Below are 20,598 nucleotides of genomic sequence, written 5' to 3' on the forward strand. Positions count from 1 at the left end.
TTATTTAACTTTATTAATTATTATTATTATTTAATTTTATCAGAGAGAGACAGAGAAAGAGAGAGGGAAAGTGAGAAAGCAAGCCACCAGGTCTGGGACTCTAACCAAGGTCACCCATGTGGGAGTCCAGTGCCCTTAACCACGACACCACTGCTGGCCCCTCCCTCTTCCATTCTAAAACATAAATCGGTCTTCAGTTTCTACTTAAATTTGTTATAATAAGCAATCCTATAGAATAGAAATTTGAAACTCAGTGGTCAAACTAAAATTGTCAAATAAAGCAAAACGTCTTCAAAAGAAGTCATTTGTTAAATGTCACAAATATTGCTTACCAGGCAGACTCAATATTTTCTATAGGGCAGCACTTTTAAAACTATGTGAGAATTTTTTTAAAAAATGAAACAAAAACCTTGGTGGTCTGATACGTGAGAAATATTTCAACACAAACTCTGTAAACCAGAAATTACCCGTTCTAGTTGCTATATCCTTCTGACACATTTTAAGTTCCCAAGTGACAGGACTAATTTTTTTTTTTTAAAATAAATTCAACACATCAATACCAGCAGTTAACGTAATGGCTATGTTGCTGGACTCCCACGTAGTCGACCACGGTTGGAGTCCTGGACCTGGTGGCTTAAACTCATGCTGGGCGCGTGTGTATGAGTGCCCAAGATCCCGAGAGGAGAATGGAGGAGAAGGGATTGCGGCGTGACCATCCCCCCTGGGGGTGATTTCTCACTTTCTATCTCTCTTTCTCTCTCTGTCTGTCTGGTGAGCGCACGCGCCCTATAGCAAAAACCTCTCCAAAAAAAAAAAATAATAAAAAAAGAAAGAAATTCAACACATTAAACACACATCCCTGTGTCTAGATATGTGATAGATCAGCTCACTAACAGTTTTGACTCAAGCCTTTGAACTTGTTATTTAGTTACAAGAGTTTCAGACCCAATTTTTCAGATCCATTGACTAGCCCATATGCAGTTTATGTAAGTCCACTGTAGACATCAACTGTATAAGAGATCGTTCTAACTTCGCTCTAATAGAAGCAACAATCAAATCAGAAATACTTCTTTTTTAGTAATTTGATAATCAAAATAACAATACTGGGATAAAACCCAGAGAATTTGTTTCAGCTTCTTGTTCAGTAAGCCTGTTGCTTATTTTTAGATGAGGATTAAAGTATCACAACCGAATATGGGAAACTGCTTTCTCTTTATTTAGACCTTAAGGAGAAAAGAAACTTTGGTCACCTGTTACCTTAAAAAAAATTCCAGTTTTACATATTACTAAATAGATGTGACTAAATGACCAGGAAAATAATTTCTTGTGTAAAAATTGTCCACATTTTATAAAAAAAATCTAGCACACAACATACTCTATATCCTATAGACTGCTTGGGATCAAAACACTCCAAATCTACAGCAGCTGTGACTCTAAGCTAACGAACGTGAAAGTACTTGCTCTCATGTTGCTTTGGTCTGGAAGAGTGGAGCTGAGTCAGGAAGAATAAACTAAGTGAGGAGTAAACTAAGCGCCTAATCTTTTGCCAACTTTAGATTGTGACTGATAGCAGAAATGCCATGATAAATAGTTCTACTACAGCCAAAGTATATTTTTTAAATAATTATTTTATTTAAGTTATTTATTTATTTATTTATATATAAATTTCACGAGAGAGGGACAGAGAGAGAGAGAGAGAGAGAGAGAGAGAGTGAGAAAGGGAAAGTGAAAAAGCAAGACTCCAGGTCTGGGACTTGAATTACAGTCAGCCATGTGAGAGTCCAGTGCCCTCAACCACCACGCCACCTGCCGGCCCCAGCAAAAGTATAATTTAAAAGTATTTTTTCAGGTAGGACCAGCAGGTGGCATAATTGGATGCCCACATGGCCCACTGCTTTTCAAGTCCCAGACCTGGCAGCTTGAAACTCACACTGGGTATATGTGCATTCGTGCCCAAGATCCCGAGAGGAGAATGGAGCAGCAGCAGGGGGTTATTTTTCTCTTTCTGTATCTCTGTCTCTCTGGTGAGCACACATGCCCTATAGCGAAAGTCTCTCTCTCAAAAAAAAAGTATTTTTGATGAACACGTCACAGTATCAAATTTTTATAAAAGAAAACTATGAACAACAAAAAAGGTGAAATAGCTACCACAAACAAAAGTGTCTCCTTCATGTTGCAGATGAACAGGTACAAAGTTGTGGTTAGAAGGTTGATGATCCTAACATGAAAGGAAGATGAGTATTGTCAACTCTTACTCTTTACAAAAGTGAATATAGTCATGCCCATAAAAGTGTAACCCATGGCATTTGAAAGCAAACACTCTGTCATTATTTAAAAGGGCCTTTCTAAAAATTATAATACAAAGGTCTATGCCCTATAAGTAGCCCTCCTCTGGGCATTATAACAATACTTACTTTTCATACAAAGACCAAGTGTTCGGGAGTTATGGACCACATGATTTAACAAACATTTTATAATTGCCTTTTGCATCTTTTTTGTTTTAGGGGATCTTCCACTTCATCAGGATGTTCAGTAGCTTGGGTTCTTCAGCAGATTCTTCTTTTCTCTGACTCTGACTCACTTGCATTGTCACCTGAACTTTCAGGATCGGGTGAATCATCATCATCATCATCATCATCATCATCCTCATTTACAGCCACACTGCCTTCTCCATCGTGATCTTCTATCTCACTGAGGCTGAGTCCACAGTGTTGTCAATAACTTCCTGATATTTTACTGTCCATACTTTGCTGATACCGAGACTCCAATTCTTCATTAATTTTCTTGTCTTCTTCTGCTGTCTGGAAGTGAGGGGTTGACTTGCGATCTCCTATAACCAGACAACCAGTATGTTCTTTCTTTCCTGCACCCATAAATCTCAAGACCTTCTGTTTTCTCTCTTCATTGCCTAAGCCTGCTGCTTCCCAATTGCTGGATCCAAGATGGCTCAACGCTTCACCCCATGTGGGTGAGACTCCCTGGCAGGGCTCATCGATGTGGGAATCTGTGCTGGAGAGGCTGAACCCACACTCCATTCTCCTCAGCCACACCACCAGCCATCGGCCACCTGCCACCGGCCCAAGCAGTGCCACTCCCCATGGACTTACTTATTTTTTTCAGAATGTATTTGAAAATGAAAATGACACTCATTGAGATTCAACAGATATGTCTCTCAGCAGCAGGTACTCAGCACACAAAGGTGGAAGGAATGTGGTCTCCACCTTTATCGACCTCACGGTGTCCAGTGTTGGCAACAGCACAGTGTTGGACGAGTGTCCAAATGAGAAAAAACCAATGAGAAGAACAATTTTTCCTCCAGTGACCCCCCCAGAAAGAAGCCCTATAGATAAAACTGGATTTATGAATCGAAAAAGCTGATAGTTTTGCATAGTTCTCTAGCTTCCTTCACAATAGATATCCACAATTAAGTGAATTAAAATTTAAGAAATTTGATTTGAATTCTTAATGATTAGTAACTTTTATTTCTGCCGCATGAAAGACACAGCTTTGTTTTCTCCTTGTGTTGTCTTTTTCTGAATTGTGCTTGGGATTTTTTTTTTTTTTTTAGCTTAGTAGTTTGTATTAATCTGACAAAAAAGGAAAAAAAAAAGGAACAGTCAATTTATCTAATTCAAACTCTGAAGTATAGAATATTATAAAATTACTACCATTAAGTACAAGGTTGAAAACTAAACACAAGTAAATGATTGAAATAAATAAAATTACATTTATAAAATAACTTTTCTTCTTTATATAAAGATCCATTGGACATATAAAATCTTATTGTCTTAAATCTAGAGCTTAAAGCAATTTTTAAAAAGTTTTGCTATAGGGCACATGCATTCACCAGAGAGAGACAGAGACTGAGAGAGCGGGAGAGTGACAGCGTCAAGCAAGCGCTTCATCTGTGCTGAACTGACTACTCAGATTTGACCAGGAGATTTACATACACGATAATACGCTCTTTGTAAAAAGGGCCCAAATAACTTTCACATTACTTCATTTGTAATAACAGAATGTCTTTATTCATAACAAATTTTTTCCCACAATTAAAAAAGAAATCTACTTCTTCTCACAGTTCATAATTAAGTATTTGGGAGCCACTTTTTATATTTCAAAAGTAAAATTGAAATATGGTATGTATGTTGTCTTTTTTCCTTTTGCAATTTTTTTGCATATGCAGATCTCTTTGTGACCCTAAACTGGAATTTTATTGTTATAGAATAAATCAAAGGATGAAATTGTTGTAAAATATTGAGTTATCTTTAAGGGCTACCTCTCTAAATCCTATGCCCTGTTGAAAGATGGCAGTGCTTGGTGGCTGTAGGAGTCAGCATGTGTCACTCTGTATGCCTCCCTGCCACTGCCCAACACCACCATAGAACACATTAGGGGGAGTGTTAAGGACCTTCTTAAGGGGGGAAAGAAGTGACAAGAGAACAGGTGCAGGATAAGGGATATATGTGGAGGCCAGGGGGTTACTGTGTGTGGACATTTGTTGTGTTTTGGCCACGTGGCTCTCCTCTGGTGCATTACCTCTTAGCCATGGTATGCATCTTGGTGGGGCCTTGTTAATAAACAAAGTACTCAAGTGCTAAGCTGCCTTTGGTGGCAGAGTGACAGAAGTATAGACAGAGGATTCAAAGTTCACCTTAGCACAGGGACCTTTGCTTGATTCTATCAGCAAAGCCCTGACGAGATGGGCAAGGAGTTCTTGCCAAGGCTAGTCCTGGTTTACTGATCTTGTCTTCATCTTTGTGAACTCAGCCTTTTTTTTTTTTTTTTTTCTTTAAGAGAAAGTTTTTTTTTTTTTTTTTTTTTTTTTTTTTTTTTTTTTTTTTTTTTTTTAGAGATTTTTTTCTGTAGGGCATGTGGGATCGCTGGAGAGACAGAGAGACAGAAAGCAAGAAATCACCCCCCAAGGGGGGATGGCCACACCACAACCCCTTCTTTATTCTCCTCTGGGATTTTGGGCATGCACACACATGCACCCTGTACGAATTTTAAGTCATTGGATGTGGGACTTGAACCACAGTCAACTACGCGGGAGTCCAGTGACGTAACCATTATGCCATCTGCTGGTCCTAAACTCAGCCTTTACACACACACACACATATGCGCACACATGTGCGCACACACTGTTAGCTATGTTAGAGGAGGCACCAGAAGACACAATGGCTCTTTGTGTTGCTTCTACTTTTCCTGTGCTCCTGGGTGACATCACCATGGCTTACAGAAGTTTCATTCATTAGTAACTCACCGCAAAGCTAATGTTTCAAAGACATTTAGAACACAGTCGGTCAGGGCTGCCATGTACAGTGTGTGCAGGTATGGCCTGCGTGTAAACGGTGGTGTAAATGATGTGCTGACATTGTGCAGTGCACAAGCTCCACGAGTGTATGCAAGAAACCGTGTAGTACAGAAGAGAGAGGTCTGGACTGCGATGACTAATCTAAGAAAGCAGGCGGGAGAGTGCTTGATGAGGGAGCAGAGAGGTGCAGGGATGAGAAAAGAGGCACCCCACTTGTAGCAGCGGCTTGTAATTCTCCGGTGCCTCCCACAAGCCCCTTCTTCCTGTGCTAAGGCGACCTTTGAATCCATGATGAATTCTAGAGTAGAAGCCACAACAAACCCAACATTCTGCTGTACCTGTATTGTTACTACAACTGAAGTAATAAGATTCAGTGTTAAAAAGTCAATTTATTAACAACGTTTTGAGAAAGCGTCATATCTATCACCTATATCTGAAGAGACTTCTGTACTTTCAAAAATTACCTTTAGGTTGTGTTAGATGCTTCTCCATCCACTTTGTCTGTTTCTGTTTTACTTTCTTTCCTCACATCCGTTCCTCTGAGAAAGGGGGAGACTGATGAGGCACCCAGTTGAGGAAATTAGAAGAATTGATATGAAGGGAGAGAACAAGAGGGTAAAAAGAAAAAGAGTGGGGGGAAAGTGGAACAGATCGTTAAAGAGAGGAAGTGAGTAAGAGGAAAGCCGAAGGTGGGAGGGGGCGGGTGGGGGGCACAGAAGAGGAGAGAACTTAATTTGGGTCTTAAATTCAAATTATATTCTAACCACCTTATCAAAAATGTGTTTTTTTCCAGTGGAGCTCATTGTTGGACTTTACATACAGGTTCCCTTGTAGGGACCTCCCTCCCTTTATCTTTTTAGCCTGGGTTTCATAAACAGGGATTGCACCTGGTCTCTTAGGACTCCAAGGAATTTGATTTGCAATATTTAAGAGGAAAGTGGAAAAGAAAGATGGGAGAGGGTGGAAGAAAACTGCCAGAATTCCGTAAGTGATTCTTCCCCTCTCTCTTCTCGGACCTCTAACCTTTGTCTCATTTCTTTAGATTTTGGAAATATACAATAGGATCGTAGATAAATCTATTGCTTGGGCTTGCTGTAAAGAAATAAAAAAAGTCATGGAGAATAAAGCCTAGAAAGGCAGAAAGTTAAAAGCCAAGACAGGAGAAAGACTCAGATCCAGAGAGGTAAGTGTAGCCTGGTCCCTGCCTCTACATGGCCTTTTCATGAGAACAGAGCATCTGAAGTGCCACTTAGCCCAGCACCTCAGGCGGAAAGGAAGATAAGGCAGTTTTCTCAAACTGCTGAGAGGTCTGAGAGGTAAATAAGAGATCACGGCCCTCATCTGGCATTGCCCAGGAGTTAGGTGGATGTGAAATCAGACTATCTTAACGGTACCAGGAGTTCGTTTTACTACCGTGGGAGCTGTTATTATCCTGCTTCTGCCTAGAATAGAAATGAAAATGACAAACTCATTTTTAGTTGACTCTCAGACTCAATTTAATAGCACAAGGAATTAAGACTCAACAAATCTTTGCTTTTCTTGCGGTAAAGAACGCTAAGTGTGAGTGAGAGTGAGTGAAAGGGGAGAAAAGTAATTTAGAGGAGAGTGAAAAGGGGGAAAGAAATGCTAATCAGGGGGAAAACTGAAAAACTATACAAGCCTAAGTCAGAAGAAATGGGGACACACACGAGAGAAAAGTAGGAAGATAACAAGAAAGCACATGAAAGAAAACAAACGGGGAAAATCATTAATACTTTGCAGAATACTGCATGTCAGTTCTGCATATTGCACCATCCTTGTGATTTAACAAGTTCAGGGTGGGATTTGCTGTATTTCCGCAATAGGCTCCTGATTGCTAGAGCCCCATGTCAAGGTGCGTGCTGGATTTGCAAAAATGGGCCACCAGGATATAAACAGATCAGCTTATAGGATCATAACTGCTTAAAACGGTCTGGAGAGAGCTAAGTATGCCCTCCTCATCCCCTCACTCTAGCCATATATGCAGAGACTGAGGCCTAGAGAAATTGAACGACTTGATCATTTAACAAAGGAAGTAGTGGTTAGAACTTAAACCTAGGGCTTTTCATTCTTTTTATTTTTTCCTATTTGCCAAAGGATGTGTGAGCTTATAGGAGAGAGGAGAAAGAGAAAGAGGAGAGAGAGAGAGAGAGAGAGAGAGAGAGAGAGAGAGCATCCCTTCGCATGGAGGACGGTCTCACTGTGATCCTTTCTCCAACTCTCTGTCCTTTTGGGATTTGGGGCACATGTGCACACATGCTTGATGCGTTTCTCAAACTGTCAGACCTGGGACTCAAACAGTGCCATTAGCCATGTGGGATCCAAGTGCCTTTTTATTTTTTTGTAAAGAATCATTTAGTTTTATTTACTATCATCAGTTATTATTTTTATTTGCCATAGGACACATGAGCTCACCAGAGAGAAACAGAAAGTGAGGAAGCAAGCTGCCAGGTCTGGGACTCAAACAATGATCAGCCATGTGGGAGTCCAGCACCTTAACCACCACACCATTTGCCAGCCCCAGGATCCAGCTGCCTTAAACATACCCCTCTGGCTGGCCTCCTAGGGCTTTTAATTCTAACTTTAGTGTTTAATAGCTAATTTCTTCATCTTTTCCTTTCAAATGTCCTTCAGTTCCTTTTCCCACCTCGTTTCATGGACTTACCACCTCCTAGTCATGTTGTCTCTGAAACTGTCTCCTAGTCACGTCTCTGAAATTATTATTCCCAGTTCTTTTCTTTTGTCCTACCCTCCCACTTTTTCCAGAGGTTTCTGCATTAGGGCAATAGTACTCACTGGAGAGACAGAGAGAGTAGAAGAAAAGTGAGAAATCACCCTCCCCCAGGGGTTGATGGCCACACTGCAATCCCTCATCCTCCAGGATCTTGGATGTGTGCACATATGTACCTGGCATGATTTTCAAACCACCAGGTCCAGGACTTGAACTATGGTCAGCCATGTGGGAATCAGTGATGTAACTGCTATGCCATCTGCTGGTCCCAGGACCCAAACTTCCAAGCATGATCCAAGGTTTCCATAGCTGTGCCTGCCTTGATTTTCAGCTGTCTCTCACTACTCCCAAACTGAACACGCCCAGTACTTCCTTATTTGCGTGTTTTGTTCACACCATTTCTTTTTCCCAGGGGCCCTTGTTTTCCCTTTCTAACTCAAAGACTGCATCCTTCAGAGTCTCATGATTTTCTCTACTGAGCTAAGAATTGGTTCTCTACTTTTAAAGCACACATAACATTCTGATACATGTTACTTGTGCACATGTTTTAAGACCAGATAATGTGTTTTGGGGCTGTCAGGTGGTGTGGTGGATAAAGGCGCTGGATTACCACACGATTGACCATGGTTCAAGTCCTGCACCGGGCAGCTTGCTTTCTCGCTTTCTGTCTCTGTCTGGTCAAATTGGAAAATAATAATAATAACAAATGAAATTAAATACATAAATAAATAATGTATGTCCTGTTTTGGTTCTTTAAATTTCTCCCAGAGCCTACCACAATGCCTCATATAACAGGCATTAAATGTTTGCTCAATTACCCAAAATTGAGCTTGCGCCAGAGAACAAGTGTAAGGATTAGACATGCATAGGATGGAAATAGTACCAGTGCCCCAATTACTTCCTAATTTCCATGGCTAAGTAAGTGAGCATCTCAGAATGTGCATAGAATGTACTAATTAGATGCAGCATTAGTGAACAACCAGGCTGCCACTAGATTTACTTTCTTTTGGCAAATAAGAAAAATATTTGTCCTGTACCAGACATCTCTGAAATGACTACAAATTTAGTTTCGTTTCTTTATGAAATTCAGTTTGGGGTGGAAATTGATAAAAATGCTATAAAATGCAAAAGGCACTTAGCCTTTTTCTTGTAAACGACAAAAACATTCCCCTACAATGGCCTTGGATTAAAAACCGTAGGTTGGACTATAGGCCAGACCACATCTCAGTGACCTGTATATCTGGTACTTTGGGACACCAAAGCCAGTGGAAAGGCCCAGAGACAAATCCCATGTGCGCAAAACTCTATCCAATAATCATCTGCGTTTTTTTGGGTAGGACTTTTATAAGTGTGACTAAAATTGCCTTTAAGTGTGCTTGCTTTTTGAAGTAGTACTATTTTTTTCCTCTCCACTTAAGTTGTTTCTGTATGTTCCTTCCATCATGTTCTTCATTGTGTACAACTGGGGCTGATGTCTAGTCCATCTCCCAGGGTACTGAGTAACTAAAGGAGACGTCTCTGGAAGGCAGCTGCCATGTCAAAAGTTTGTGGTTACAAGAACAAAGATTCTTAGACACAAAAATATGTAAAGGAACATTTCTCCCTAAACTCACATATTAAATAGTATCACCTGACAGTGAGCCAGAGGCTAAACATATGAGCAGGAAGAAAAGAGGAGCTAGATGATTTGGGATTTACCAAAAATTTAGTCGTGGGCCCTTCCCCTTACACCTCGGCAAGGACTGCAGGTCCCTATGCTGTAGTTTGGATTCTGCCTGCGGAACTAGCCTTAGGGAGGTCCGTGTCCAGGGAACTGGGAAAGGAACTCAGCTGGGGCAGAAGAAGAAAATGAAGAAATGCCTGCCACTTGGAAAATATTCTGAGGATAGGCTTTGAGGAAGAGTTTTTCCAATGTGGGATTCAGAATGGAGCAAAGTCAGGAAAGGGAATGCATCATAAAGTTGGATTCCTCCGCCCTTAACTAGTCTAGTATTTCAGGAATCAGAGACGACTACTGGATACCAGGATCACAATAAAACACACAGTGGAATTTGTTCCATACCTGAAGTGTTTGAATCGGTTCTCAAGTTCCTGTAAAAATAAACAGCACACTTCAACAATTTGCCAGTGTAACCACAAATATTTAGAAAAGAGTTACTAGGTCTGAGATAACTGGTCATTCTTTAAATGCTTAGCGTGTAGTAATGAAATTTATTTAGCAAGCTTAGGCCATTATTGATGATAACACATAGTGAAGAAAAATTATCTACATGCCTGTACCATGCAGGCAATCCAACCTATAAAAGCTATAAAAGTGAATTGTATAGAATAATATGTAACCTACATATTTTTGTTTGTTTTTGCTATAAGGTGCATGTGCTCGCCAGACTGAGACAGACAGGGGGTGGGTGGAGGGGGCCGAGAAATCACCCCCTAGGGCTGATGGCCACACCACAATCCCTTCTCCTCCCATTCTCCACTTGGGATTTTTGAGCATGCACACATGCACATACACCTGGTGTTCATGCCACTCAAACTTCACAGTCAGCCATGTGAGATTCAGTACCTAAACCTTCATGCTATCTGCTGCCCCTATTTTGATGGTATAGATTACTAGTCACTCCATGGGACTGCTGGCATTCCTCACCCCATGGGACTGCGGGCATTCCGGCCTCCTGTGCCTCCCTGCCTTTCTCTTCTGGTGGAGACTGAGAGAAGCTCCTCAAGGGCTTAAGTACATAGGGTTGACTATGGTGGGAATTTAGGGTCTCATAGAGACCGGGGGTGAGAAGTTGCTGCCTTCTGCTAGCTTCTTAACCAGTATCTCCATGGTCTTGCTGGGCTTTAAACACTTGGAAATCTTGCAGGCAAATGATACACCTTACATTTAACATGTCTTATGGTTTATTCACTAAAACAGGAGGCTAACAGTCAGTTTTTCAGACTATTTCACTTTCAGATATGTCTGGTGATAAAGAAGCTTATTTTCTGTATTTCTAATTTTTTAAAATTAGTAACAATAATTAAAATTCTCTAACCTCACTGACATGCTGAAACATTAACTTAAGTCACTTTATTTTCACCAAGTCTTATGTTTTTCAATACATATTAGGATTATTGTTGTTTGAGTAAAACAAAGGGTTTGGGAAGAATAACTTTTAGTTTCCCAAGTAAATTTACAAAGGCATAAATATGATCCATTTAAAGGACAAATACAACCAATTCAAGTTTTTTTTTTAAGAGAGATTTTTGTGATAGGGCGTGTGCACTTGCCAGAGAGACAGAAAGTGAGAAATCATCCCCCCTCTCCTAGGGGGTGGGTGACTATGGTGCATTCCCTTCTCCTCCATTCTCCTCTTGAGATACTTATTTAAGAATTATTTTATTTATCCTTATTTATTTAAATTTGACCAGAGAGGGACAGAGTGAGAGAGAAAAAGAGAAAGAGAGATGGAAAGTGAGAAAGGAAGCCACCAGATCTGGGACTCAAACCGAGGCTGACCACATGGGAGTCCAACACCCTTAACTACCACACTACTTGCCAGCCCCTCCTCTTGAAATTTTGGGCACACACAAACATGTGCCCAGCATGAATTTTAAGTCACCGGGTCTTGGACTTGAATCGTACTTGACTGCATGGAAATCCAGCAGCTTAATCATTACCATCTGCTGATCCCACTCAGTTCACATTCTGCAATGGACCTTTCCATTGCAGAACGTGAATGTTAAAGTTACTAATTTTATGAAGACTTTGCAAATAGATATTCATATAGCTTTTCCCCAGTAAGTCTGGTGATTTAAATGAAGTTCCAGCTTAATGACAGTTTTCAAAAGGCTGAGACATGTAAGTAAATGTTCCATAAGAAAATAGGTGTGAATTAAAATAAAATCCTGCCATTATCCTCTTTAAGACAAAGGCAAGAGTCAAGGTAGCACTACTGTCAAGGTATGGAGAGGAATATAAATGCTTTAGGAAGTAAATCCTTCACTTTTAAAGGGCCTAAAGTGACAGTAGAGTTAAGTCTCCATGGTCTCTCACTGGTCTAGATTTAAATTACTCAATTTACATTTTAAAGACTAGTGAATCTGAGGACAGAATATTCAACAAGGTCATTTTTAAATTTTTTTTTTCAGTGCTCCAAAGTACACAGTTAAAAAGTGTACTGCAATCTATGATGTTGGAGAAGAAAAGTAATACATAGAACTTATTTGTCAACCTCTCAATCTTGACTAAATTGTACAAATGTGCCTGGGATAAAGCATCAGCGAATTCCATTCTTTCTCAGAATTACATCGTTCATTCATAATTAACATTCTTAAATTAGACTCTAACTAGTAATTATGTTCATGATGCAAATAGGCAATAAAAAGGAATCCATGCTTGATGAAATTGGGCTTAAGAGGATTGCTTGGAAACAAAATGTGTTCATTTTGTTTTTCTTCTTCTATTTATTTCTCCTCTGAAGAGTTGGCAGATAGCTGACACAGAGCTGAGAGAGGGGAGGGGCAGGGCCTTGAGGAATTTGAGATTTGCTCATCTACAAGATCCTTTATATCTTTTAAATTTATTTATTTATTATTATTGTTATTTTATTTTATTTGCTAGAGAGCATGTGCGCTTACTAGAGAGAGAGAAAGAGAGAGAGAAGGAAATGAGAAAGCAAGCCATCAGGTCTGTGACTCAAACTGAAGTTGGCCTTGTGCGAGTCCAGTGCCTTAACCGCCACACCACCTCCTGGCCCTGATCTTCTATATCTTTAAAATTTTGTGAATTTTGTTATTTCTCACCACTTCTAATAGTGATCATAATAATGAGACTAATAAAACTTGCTACCTGCAAAACATTTATCATCCTAAACATTTAAATTATTCATATAATTTTTAATATTTTAGAAACAAGCAAGAGCCAGTCTAATACTGAGGGGATTTTGGGTGGGGGAAAATGAATGTAAATATAATGGTGGACACATGGTCAAAACCCACAGAACTGTATAACATAAAATGTGAACTGGGGACTATAGTTGATAATGTGTCAGTATTGGCTTGCAGAGCAAAGCTCTTGGTGCCTTGCAGGAGACAACTCTGTCTTATCTGATTGGTCTTTTTTTTTTTTAAATAATAATTATTTTATTTACTTTTATTTATTACCATTATTATTCTTTAATTTGATATGAGAGAGAGAGAGAGAGAGAGAAAGTGAGAGAGCAAGCCACCAGGCCCAGGACTCAAACCATGGTCAACCATGTGGGAGTTCAGTGCCTTACCCACCACACCACCTACTGGCTCCTGGTTGGTCTTTTTGAAGATACCAACCTGTGTGCTATCCATTCGAAACATGTAATGGTTATGCTAAAAGACATTCTGCTAGCTCACCGCATATGTGGAGGGTGTGCTTAAGAATCCACTATGACGGGAAACATTTCATTCTCAAAAGGTATATGATTGTGAGTGGGAAAAATCAGGCAATCAGGTATTGACAGTTTTTGCATTTTCATCTGTGTGTACATTTGAAATACAAATGTGAGGATGTAAAGCATTAAAGCAAGTCAAAATTCTTCAGTGACCAAGTTTCAGCAATTATAAGTGTTATTTTTCAGGACAATGCCAGCATTTAGATTTTTTTTTTAAATAGCTAAATTTATTATTGATGGCAACTAAATGGTGTTTGTAGCATTTTTATCATATAGTAGATTCTATCCATTCACTATACTTTTCTGAGTTTTTCTACATGAAAGTACATGTTTTTAATATAGCCTGTTTTCTGTCCTGTTTCTGTGAGTTTGCCTGAAAATCATGCCAGACATGTGTACGTGCGTGCCCAAAATCTCAAGGGGAGAAGGGATTGCAGCATGGCTATCCGCTCTAGGGGAGATTTCTTACTTTCCCTCTCTCTATCTGTCTCCTGTGAGCATATGGCAGAAACCTTTTTTAAAAAAAAAAGTTAATCTAATGTCTCAGGGCATTCGTTATGTACAAAAGGACAAATAGGGAAGCTGAAATGATTTAAACAATTAACTTTGTGGGAGCCAGGTGGTTGTGCTGTGTTAAAACGTGATGCTCTGTGAGGATGACACACAGAAAGATTCCAGGTTCCCATCTAGAGACCTCCCTGAGAATGCCAGGCACACATGTGCCATGGCCCAGCTGGCATGAACTGAGGATTCAAGACTCTGTTATAGGGCACTGTCTCTCTACTTCTATCTCTCTCACTCATGGAATAAATAAATAAATTTTAAAAAAGTTTATCTTGTGAGGTTTTGATTTGAGTTTTGTTTCTGAAGTTAAACAAGGGATGGTGGCATTAGGTTTGAGGCATAAGAATGAAACAAAATGGGGCTGGCCCTGAAGCTCAGCAGTTAAAGGAGTCAGATCCCATATGGCCTAACCTGGTTTCAGTCCTGTCCCTGGTGCATCCAAAAATACTCTAGGCACATTGCTAAAAATCCCAACAGGATAGAGGAATGGAGGAGAGGGTATGACCATGTAACCATGCCCCATTTGGAGGGAGTGCTTTCTCCCTCTCTCTGTATGAAGTGCACCGGATCTCTAGCCTAAACAAAAACAACAAAAAAAAAGAAATAAATTAAAATGCATTGGGTATATGTTTGTGTGTGCCTAGACTCCTGACAGGATGGAGAAATAGAGGAAAAATGATTGCAGTGTAGTCATGTCCCATTGCAGGTGGGTGTGCCTCTGTCTTTGGAGAGCACATGTGCCCTCTGGCATTAAAATAAGTAAACAAAATAAAACAGAAGGAAGATAGAGTGACCAGATCTGATCAATTATTACTTAGGACAAATTACTAAATTGGATAGCTTCATTTTATTTTATTTTATTTATTTTTTAAGAACTCTTGGCTCTTCTATTATTCTTCTTTACCCATTCTGTTCTTATGTATTTATGTATGTATATTAATCAAATCATATCATATCGAGTGATTTCAGAGATAAGAGTAATGAAAATGTTCTGCTGAGAATCTACCCTGGCAAAAAAAGGCAGGTTAGAAGAAGACTGAGTCTGCCATGATAGCTGAGATCTAGTGATTTCAGAGATAAGAGCAATGAAGATGTTCTGCTAAGAATCTACCCTGGTAGAGCCCCTGTCTTCTTCTCTCCATCTCTTTCTGCTTTTCTGTCTCTGTCTTTTCTTTTTGAAAAATTTTTCTTTTTTTAAAACATTTGTTTTTCTTTTCTTTTTTTGCTATAGGGCGCATGCGCACGCCAGACAGACAGAGAGAAACAGAGAGAAAGAAAGCAAGAAATCACCCCCCAGGGGGGATGGCCATGTAGCAATCCCTTCTCCTCCATTCTCCTCTCGGGATCTTGGGCACGCACGCCCACGTGCCCGGCGTGAGTTTTAAGCCACCGGGTCTGGGACGCGAATCGCAGTCGACTACGTGGGAGTCCAGTGACATAGCCATTAAGCTAACTGCTGGTCCCTTTTTAGAACATTTTTTAAGGGAAAGTTTTTTCTTGGCTCTGAAATCCTCCTTTATCTTGGTAATAATCCCCTCCCCTTTTCCCCTCTCATCTAGGTTAAAAAAAAAAAGGGCAGGCCAGAAATAGACTGAATCCACCATGAGAGCTGAGATCTGGTGATTTTGTGTGGTACGCTTGCTCTCCATGTAGTTTTTGTTTTTTGCTTTTTATAATTAACAAATAAATAAATTTTTTGTTTGCTTTATCCATTTTTCTCTTTTTTCTTTCTCTCCTCCCTGTTTTCTTATCCTTTTTCTTTTACCTAATCTCTTTGCTACTCAGCTTCCACCTACTGAGGGTCTAAACAAGTCTAAATGAAAACTTGCCAAATCTGAGTACTATTTGGGTCCTCATATTGCTCAACTCCCACTGAATCTGCATCACAAAGGGAGAAAAATGCAACGCCAAAGAGTTTGCAGACCACATCCTCCTGTGTGCCTCTGATTGCTCAGATTGATCTTCTAGAAATTAGGAAGAAACAGATAACCCATCAGATGACTAGAAATCACCACAGGGTCACCAGAAATATGTGAAACCAAGAAAATACTTCACCCCCCAAGGCAAAAGAATAACTCCTCTTCATCCACAGACAGTAAAATGGAAATCATGAAAAATATCTGATAAAGAAATTAGAGTATTCATAATGACAAAACTAACAGAGATGAAAGAGAAGAGGGACAATGAATACCAGAAGAAAAAAGCTGATGAGTCCCAGAAGGCGAGGAATTTCTTGTGAGAGCTAAAAGAGGAAATACACACCATAAAAAAAGAGTCAAATGGAACTGTTGGAGATGAAGGCTGTAACACAGGAAGTCAAAACCTCCTTTGAAAATATTAAAAGCAGACTAGATCATACAGAAATTAGAATCTTACATGTAGAAGATAGGATCACTGAACTAGTAAAATCCACCATGAAGACTGAGAAAAAAGACCCCCCAAAATGAGAATAATATACAAGAAATACTAGATACCATTAAATGTTCAAATATCCAGATAATTGGTATCCCAGAAGGTGAAGAGACTAATAAGGGCATTGACAATCTATTCCATGAAATCCTGGGAGAAAAGTTCCCAAAGCTAGAGAGGCAAAGACCCAGACCCAAGAAATACAAAGGACCCTGAATAGGATCAACCCAAGATCTTCTTTAAGACACATTATAGCCAGAGTGACCAAAACCACAGACAAAGATGAGATACTCAGACTGGCAAGAAAGAAACGTCATGTTATCTACAAAGGATATCCCATCAGACTAACAGTGGACCTCTCATCAGAAACAGTGTGAGCAAGGAAAGAATAGGAAAATATATTCAAAGTGTTGAGTGAAAAACAATTTCAACCAAGAATACTATACCCGGCAAAATTATCCTTCATATGGGAAGAGAAGACAAGAACATTCTCAAATAAACAAAACCTGAAAGAATTTACCAACACCAGACCAGCTCTTCAAGTTCTGAAGGGAGTGCTATCCTGGGAAAATTAAGTGAGACACACAGAAATAAGAGTTCTAAAACAGCTATGAAAATGGCCAGATTAATGGTAGGGAAAAGTACAGAGTTGAATGTTATCTTCCAAATTTAAACGGAGAGATCAGACCACAGCAGAAGATAAAGTACATGAGCTTGAACTGGTGAAATAGAATTTTATGACTTTTGACTAAAACATCACTGACCTTCTATGCTTTGTTTTCCAGTGTTAAGGAGTTTTGTAATTTCTCAAGTTGTAGATAGGTCCATGTACCTACTATTCAAACAGAATCTTGACCTGTTTCCTGGCTTGTAAGTATTAAGCAAAGTTCTCTTAACATTTTTTGATTTTGATTTATTAAAGCTAAAACTGCCTTTCTTGAAATTAAAAAGTGTATTTAAAAATACATATTTGTTAACTATAATAAGTTATATAGTTTAGCTATGTGCTATTTCATAGTATATTCATTCTATCCAGAGTTTCATGCCTAAAGTCAACTTTTATTCACAGATATGTATATATCAGCTACACTTAGTATTGAAAGTATTTAGATTAATTAAGATATTTTGTGAATCAATACAATGTGGGAAAGGATAAAGGAATGGAAAGCAACTGCAGAAACCAGAGACAGGGTGGGAAGAGAATGGGAAATGGCAGAGGGTGAGAAATAGGGGGGTATATGTATATATATAACAAGAAACTTATATATATATATATATACAAAAAACAAGAAATGGAAAATTATTTGTTGATGATAACATGTATGACTCTCTATGTTTTGTTTTCCAGTGTTAAGGAGTTTTGTAAGTTTAAGCCACTTTATAGTGTATTCTGGCTGGAAAATCACATTTTGTATGCTGTAGTGATGTTCAGTGAAAGTATGTAAAATAAATAAAAATAAATTAAAAAATGGAAAATAAATAAAAGCCAAAACAAATCATATCATATCAGGTATTTGTAATTGCTATGTAGTCAATCAGCTTGGAACTCTGTTCCCTCAGAGCTCCACACTTCAGGTTTCTATTAAAATGGCCCTTCCTCAGAGAGACTGTCCTTGACCATGGGTACATTATAAAGTATCCCTCTGCCCCCTCAAATCACCTTTTCTTTTTTCTTTTTTTGCTTGTTTTAATCACAGCACATTTCAGCTAGGATACCAGACTTTATTTGTTTATTATCTATCTCCACCCTTAGGACATTTCATGAGTTAGGGACCTGGTTACTTTCTCTGCTGTATACCCAGTGCCTTGTGCCTAGGAAGTACTCAGTAAATATTATTGAGTGAGTGAATCAAAATCTGCTATTGAAAATTATTTTGTTGCTTCAGTGGACAAGAAACTATTTTTCCTCTGTAATGGAGGCAGTGATACTATTCCATTTTTATCTAATTTATTTTAGTTGGGTTTAAAATAATTTACTCCTTTCCCATATGAAAAAATTTTATGGTAGAGTATAAATCTTTGATCAACATTTTCTAGAATTTTGTTTTTTCCATGTTTCTTTTGAACGCATATTAGTTTGAATCTTTTTTGTAACTTTATTTCTGTATTTTAAACCTTTTTTTACTGCTAGAGGGTGCATACACTTACCAGAAAGAGTGGGAAGGAGGGAGGGAGAAAAAGAGAGAGAGAGAGAACTCCCTAATTGGGGTGGTCACACTGCACTTCTTTTTCCTTCATTTCTCCTTCCTGTCAGGACTTTGGGCACACACATACACACATACACACATGCGAGGTGTGTTTTTCAAGCCCCTGGGATTGGGATTCAAACTCCATTTGGCCATGTGAGATCCAATTCTCTCGACCTTAAGGCTACAAGGCTGGCCCAGTACATTCCCTCTCTCTCCGTTTTTTTTTTTTTTTTTTTAAGAGAGATTTTTGTTATAGGGTGCAGGTGCTCATCAGAGAGACAGAGAGATAGAAAGTGAGAAATCACCTCCCAGGGGGGAGTCCAGCAATGTAGCCATTACACCACCTGCTATTCCCCCCCCTCGTACATTCTTACTTAAAGGATTTCATGTCTTAGGGCCCCCTCAGCATTTTCCTGCCTCACATACCTGGATTCTACAGCCTTGAGAGCTGTGTTTGTAAAATCAGTCGTCTTTTCCTCAGAAGTCGTATCTCTCATCTCTTTAGATTTGTTTGCTTCACTTTCTTCTGGAATCAAGGTAGTTTGAAAGCACCTCTCATCTTCGAAAGTCAGTGTTACGTTTGAGATGGTGACATGTTTTGAGGATTCTTTGAACTCATTTTTAGTTTTTGAATCTTGTAGACACCCAGGCTTCACAACATTATTCACTTGTCCCTTTGAAAATAACAAGCAGGAACAAGTCAGGTAAGAGAAGGGCATCACACAGAAACAGACTTTTTATAGAGCAGTAACTAATGCAGCCACCGTTTCATTCACAGTTACCGAGTGTACAGGCAGGAGGACGAGAAAGCAAGGCTTGGTGTTGCATGGACATTGAGAAGGGCCCAGGGTGGCACTGGAGGCAGGCACTGTGAGAACCAGAGCCCAACACAGCAACCTGACCCAGCGCATTCAAAAGCTCATACTGTCACATACACCAGTGTCACTTCACAGGACAATCAGTGCACCTCTCAGCACTACTTCTCATGAATTGTTGGGACAAGGAAGGTTTTCTAGAAATGCCTTGCCTGCTACTCCTCAATTGGAGATTGCTCTTAATTAAGAGCATCTATTGGGTTACGATGCATTTTTGCATAGAAAACCAGAAAAATACATCTTGACTTTCCCAGCGACCTAAATAATTGTTAGAGTGTGTGGGATTATAACAATACTAAGTAGATGGTTTTTCAAAAGACTTAGAATTTGTACCTGAAACTTTTTTTTTTTTTTGGAGAGGTTTTCGCTATAGGGTGCATGTGCTCGCCAGACAGACAGAGAGAGACCGAGAGACAGAAAGCGAGAAATCACCCCCCAGGGGGGATGGTCACACCGTAATCCGTTCTCCTCCAGTCTCCTCTTGGGATCTTGGGCACACACGCACACGCGCCCGGCGTGAGTTTTAAGCCACCGGGTCTGGGATGTGAACCGTGGCCAACTACGTGGGAGTCCAGCAACATAGCTGTTACGCTAATTGCTGGTTCCCATGTACCTGAAACTTAATACCTTAGCATCTCTCCCATCCTCCTAATTTCCTGACTTTTGTTAATGTACCACCTCTCACAGTCGCCCACTGCCTGCCTCTGAGCAGTTGGTCAGCGGGCCTGACAGCCTGTCTCTTAGACATCCCTCACATGGACACCTTCTTTTTTTTTTTTTTTGACAAATACATAATTTTTATTTTCTACCTTAATTCACTATACACCATCACAACACACCAATGAATTTTCCATCCAAAATACACTGTGCATTGGTTCAATCAAGCACGTCAACATATATGTTCTCAGCAAGTAATTTTCCAATTCTTACATCCTGCATACCTTGCCCTTTGTCTTGCCATCCCTGATTCCCCATCCGCCTCCCTTTGCCACGTCCCATCTTCCTCCTCCATTGTCCCTGGCATCCATGATTGCCCTCCATGCCTTCCCCCTCCCCTTTCAATTGTTCTGCTGGACACCTTCTTTGTCCT

At 39.6% G+C, this 20,598-nt stretch overlaps 1 protein-coding gene and 1 pseudogene across 6 annotated transcripts in view; both read right to left on the reverse strand.

Moving 5' to 3' along the window:
* Nucleotides 1–2,443: 2,443 nt before the first annotated feature.
* LOC102474448 (small acidic protein pseudogene) lies at nucleotides 2,444–3,389 on the reverse strand (annotated as a pseudogene).
* A 70-nt stretch (nucleotides 3,390–3,459) lies between these two features.
* GARIN2 (golgi associated RAB2 interactor family member 2) overlaps nucleotides 3,460–20,598 on the reverse strand; it is a 40,128-nt gene continuing 22,989 nt past the window's right edge. For 3 of the 6 annotated variants that reach the window (XM_006158792.1, XM_006158793.3, XM_006158791.2), the window contains 4 exons: nucleotides 19,060–19,307; nucleotides 10,123–10,151; nucleotides 5,776–5,866; nucleotides 3,460–3,587 (listed from right to left, as the gene is read on the reverse strand). In XM_006158792.1, the coding sequence (XP_006158854.1) occupies nucleotides 5,778–5,866; nucleotides 10,123–10,151; nucleotides 19,060–19,307 (366 nt within the window). In that variant the 3' untranslated portion in view covers nucleotides 3,460–3,587; nucleotides 5,776–5,777. The remainder of the gene's footprint in view (nucleotides 3,588–5,775; nucleotides 5,867–10,122; nucleotides 10,152–19,059; nucleotides 19,308–20,598) is intronic. The other 3 variants (XR_336025.2, XM_006158794.2, XM_006158795.2) reach the window with 3 other exon arrangements.

Source organism: Tupaia chinensis, unplaced genomic scaffold (assembly GCF_000334495.1).
Source record: "Tupaia chinensis unplaced genomic scaffold, TupChi_1.0 Scaffold000609_1, whole genome shotgun sequence".
Classification (NCBI taxonomy): domain Eukaryota; kingdom Metazoa; phylum Chordata; class Mammalia; order Scandentia; family Tupaiidae; genus Tupaia; species Tupaia belangeri.